Source organism: Pyrgilauda ruficollis, unplaced genomic scaffold (genome assembly GCF_017590135.1).
Source record: "Pyrgilauda ruficollis isolate IOZ18807 unplaced genomic scaffold, ASM1759013v1 scaffold241, whole genome shotgun sequence".
Classification (NCBI taxonomy): domain Eukaryota; kingdom Metazoa; phylum Chordata; class Aves; order Passeriformes; family Passeridae; genus Pyrgilauda; species Pyrgilauda ruficollis.
Window position 1 is genome coordinate 183,778 of NW_024523723.1, and position 3,623 is coordinate 187,400.

At 50.9% G+C, this 3,623-nt stretch overlaps 1 protein-coding gene across 1 annotated transcript; it reads left to right on the top strand.

Annotated features, from left to right (window-relative positions):
• Window positions 1–1,191: 1,191 nt before the first annotated feature.
• LOC121355026 lies at window positions 1,192–3,071 on the top strand. Its single transcript, XM_041470172.1, has 2 exons — window positions 1,192–2,046; window positions 2,147–3,071. The coding sequence occupies exons 1-2, from the start codon at window positions 1,864–1,866 to the stop codon at window positions 2,903–2,905; spliced, it is 942 nt and encodes a 313-aa protein (XP_041326106.1). The 5' UTR covers window positions 1,192–1,863; the 3' UTR covers window positions 2,906–3,071.
• The last annotated feature ends 552 nt before the right edge of the window (window positions 3,072–3,623 follow it).

Below are 3,623 nucleotides of genomic sequence, written 5' to 3' on the forward strand. Positions count from 1 at the left end.
ATTGTCCCGTTGGCCCGAGCCCACGAATCCATCGGCACCGACTCTGATTCTCCTTTTTTTTTCTTTTTAAACCTTTCTTTCCTCCCCCTTCTGCACCAGCTTGGTTCCCATCTGCTTGTGTGTGTACAACAGGATCAAAATTCCTTAAGAGTTAACAAAGAAAATGATCTAGGAAAAAAAAAAAAAACACCACAAAATTTGAGCTGAATAAAAAAAAAAAAAGCCTAAAAAGCACCAATTGAAGAAGCAAATGAATTCACTCTTTGGTTTTTTGTTGGTTTGTTTGGGTTTTTTTTTGGTTTTTTGGGTTTTTTTTGGGTTTTTTTTTCCAGGATGTTTGGGAATTGGAATGTTGGATTTCTCCTGGTGTCTTGCAGCAAGCTGAGAGATTTTTTTCTTTTTTTTTTCTTTTTTCTTTTTTTTTGCTGTTGTTCCTAGAAATCTGATAAGTAAATGTCTCCTTGGGATACTTGAATTGGGATAATTGTGCATCAATTCAAACTGAGATGGATTTTGAAAGCTGAATGTTACCTGCTGTTTTCTTTTGGGGATTTTTTGGAGGGATTTGGACGAGATCTGTTCGTTTGTGATGCGACCTGCAGGAAAAAAACCAACCCACCCTGAGCGACTCTGGAGCAGAGTTTTGAATGTCAGACTGGTACATTTGTCATTTTCCCAGAATTATTGGGCTTTGTTTCCTTTTCCTTTCGAGACTCCACCGAGCTGGGGCTGGGAGATCCCAACCCCAGTCTCTGATTCATAAAGCACAATCAGTTTCTTTTATTTCTGTTGCTTTTGGGGGAGAAAACAAAAACTCCAAGTCCCACTTGGCTTTGGCATGAATTTCCTTAATAAAAAACCTACCATGAATTTCCTTTCTGTTAATTCCGGGCACGAAGCAAAGGTTTTCCCTCTCCTTCTTCCCCTCCTTTTCCAGCAGTGGTGTAGGGCTGTGGCTAGTACTGTGCTGAAGTTCTCTATCTAGCATTTGTGGCTTGTTGGAGGGTAATATTAATTATTTAACATGTAATGATGTAATTAACTCTTATCTAGCACGTTGTTTGCTCATTAATTTGGGGAGGGAGGGGCCACGTTTAACTCGCTTTCCTGCTGCCCTGGCAGTTTTGCTTGTGCTATAAACCTTTACTTGTAGGTGCTACTTAGGAGTAGAGTCAAGTGCTGGGTGGTGATTTCAGTTTAAAAAGCTTCAAAAAACGAGAAAAAAAAAAAAAAAAAAAAAAACCAAAAAAAAAAAAAAAAAAAAGGCAACCAAAAAAAAAAAAAAAAGAAATCACAATAAAAATTTGTATTTTTTCAATATTGTATAAAAATAGTGTTCTAATTCCCTCACCCCCACTTCCCTTGCAGGGTTTTTCATCCCCATCATTCTCCTCACCTGGATTTAGGGCATCCAACTGCTGGATGGCAAACACTAAGCTGGGATTCCCAAAAAAACAAAACAAACAAACCCCAAAAATTGGGAGAGCACAGCTGGCTGTGTGAGACACAACGGGATGGATTCCTGGAGCTTGTCCAAGCCGGTGGCTCAGCCACAAAAATGCACATCCAGCGTTTGTCCTGGGAGCCAACCCGGCTGCCAAAACTGCTGGAGGGGTGGGCTGGGGCAGGTGCCCCAGGGTGGGCTGGGCTCTGCTCCTGTCCCCTCCTGCATTTCCCGCCTCTTTTCACCCAAAATCTCCCTTTTTCTCCCAAATGAATCTTTCCCCCCACAAATAATATATAAAACTTCACCTCATCTGGATGAAAGAGAGCTTGTTGTGATCATCTCCAGTTTCTTTTCCCATCTTCAGGGTGATTTTCTTCTCCCCCCAACACTGCTGGTGTCACCTTGGGGACGCTGGGATGGGCTCCCCGCTGCCAAACTCTGCCACAGCCCCCGGAGCTGCTTTGGGAACAACCTTTGCCTCCTCCCGCTGTGCTGCCTCCTTTCCCTCGAGGTTATCCGTGGCAGGAGAGGCTGGGTGGGCACAGCCCCGTCCTGTGCCCGAGTTATCCCACCAGGGATGGTTTTGGTGGATGCCAGGGGTGCTGGCACAGGGGCAGAGCAGTGCCACCAGCCTGCCACCCCTCAGCTGTGCCCCAGGGATGGTTTTGGTGGATGCCAGGGGTGCTGGCACAGGGGCAGAGCAGTGCCACCAGCCTGCCACCCCTCAGCTGTGCCCCAGGGATGGTTTTGGTGGATGCCAGGGGTGCTGGCACAGGGGCAGAGCAGTGCCACCAGCCTGCCACCCCTCAGCTGTGCCCCAGGGATGGTTTTGGTGGATGCCAGGGGTGCTGGCACAGGGGCAGAGCAGTGCCACCAGCCTGCCACCCCTCAGCTGTGCCCCAGGGATGGTTTTGGTGGATGCCAGGGGTGCTGGCACAGGGGCAGAGCAGTGCCACCAGCCTGCCACCCCTCAGCTGTGCCCCAGGGATGGTTTTGGTGGATGCCAGGGGTGCTGGCACAGGGGCAGAGCAGTGCCACCAGCCTGCCACCCCTCAGCTGTGCCCCAGGGATGGTTTTGGTGGATGCCAGGGGTGCTGGCACAGGGGCAGAGCAGTGCCACCAGCCTGCCACCCCTCAGCTGTGCCCCAGGGATGGTTTTGGTGGATGCCAGGGGTGCTGGCACAGGGGCAGAGCAGTGCCACCAGCCTGCCACCCCTCAGCTGTGCCCCAGGGATGGTTTTGGTGGATGCCAGGGGTGCTGGCACAGGGGCAGAGCAGTGCCACCCCTCAGCTGTGCCCCATGCACGGGGCTCCCCTTCCCTCCTCCCTCCCCCTGGGATACGTTTCACTGGTTTATTTTTCTTTTTTTTTCCTTTTTCCCATTTTTTCCTCTCCACCTCCTGCTGCCCCTCTGCAAGAGGCACGGTTCCCCCGCTGTGCTGGGCTCCTGGCAGGTGAGATAAGAACAGACCCCGGGGTGGTTTTGCCCTTTGGCTGAGTTGGCTTTCTGTTATTTTTCCTTTTTCTCCTCTCTTTTGCTGGCGTTGTCACAGAGCGGCGCGGCTGCCTCTCCTCTGGGTATGACCTCTCCAATAGTTGTGTATAATTCAAGAACTGTAAACTCCTTTTTTTTTAAAATAAAATCTGTATATACCTTGAAATCTGCCTGCTGTTTGGGCTCGCAGGGAGGCTCTGCATCCTCCAGGGATCAGCTCCCAAACCAGCCCCGGGCACTTTTCCACCTGGGAATTGCCACTTGGACGTGATGGTGGCAAGGCTGATGACCTCGGAGTTCTTCTCCGACCCCACCAATTCCTTTTCCAGCTCTTCTTTAGGCGATGTCCTTCCCGCAGCCACGGCCCCCAAGCTGTTTTTAGGATTTTGGGGCTGGATGAGGGAGCACGAGGCATCCACTCCTCCCATTCCTTCCCCGAGGTCTCCCCGCAGCTGCAGAAGTTGTCCCAGGTGAGGCTGCCCGGGATTCCACGGGAGCTGCGTAATTAATGGTAATTAACAGCTGGTAATTAGGCAGAGCGGCTGTTTGCTGGATAATCGCTCCTCATTTTGCTCAGAGCCGGGGAAGGGTCGGGATGAGGTGAGCAGGGAATGGTGGGAGCAGCTCAGGGACCCCCGGGGTGTGGGTGGGCCAGGGGAGGTGACAGCGGCTGGCATGGCC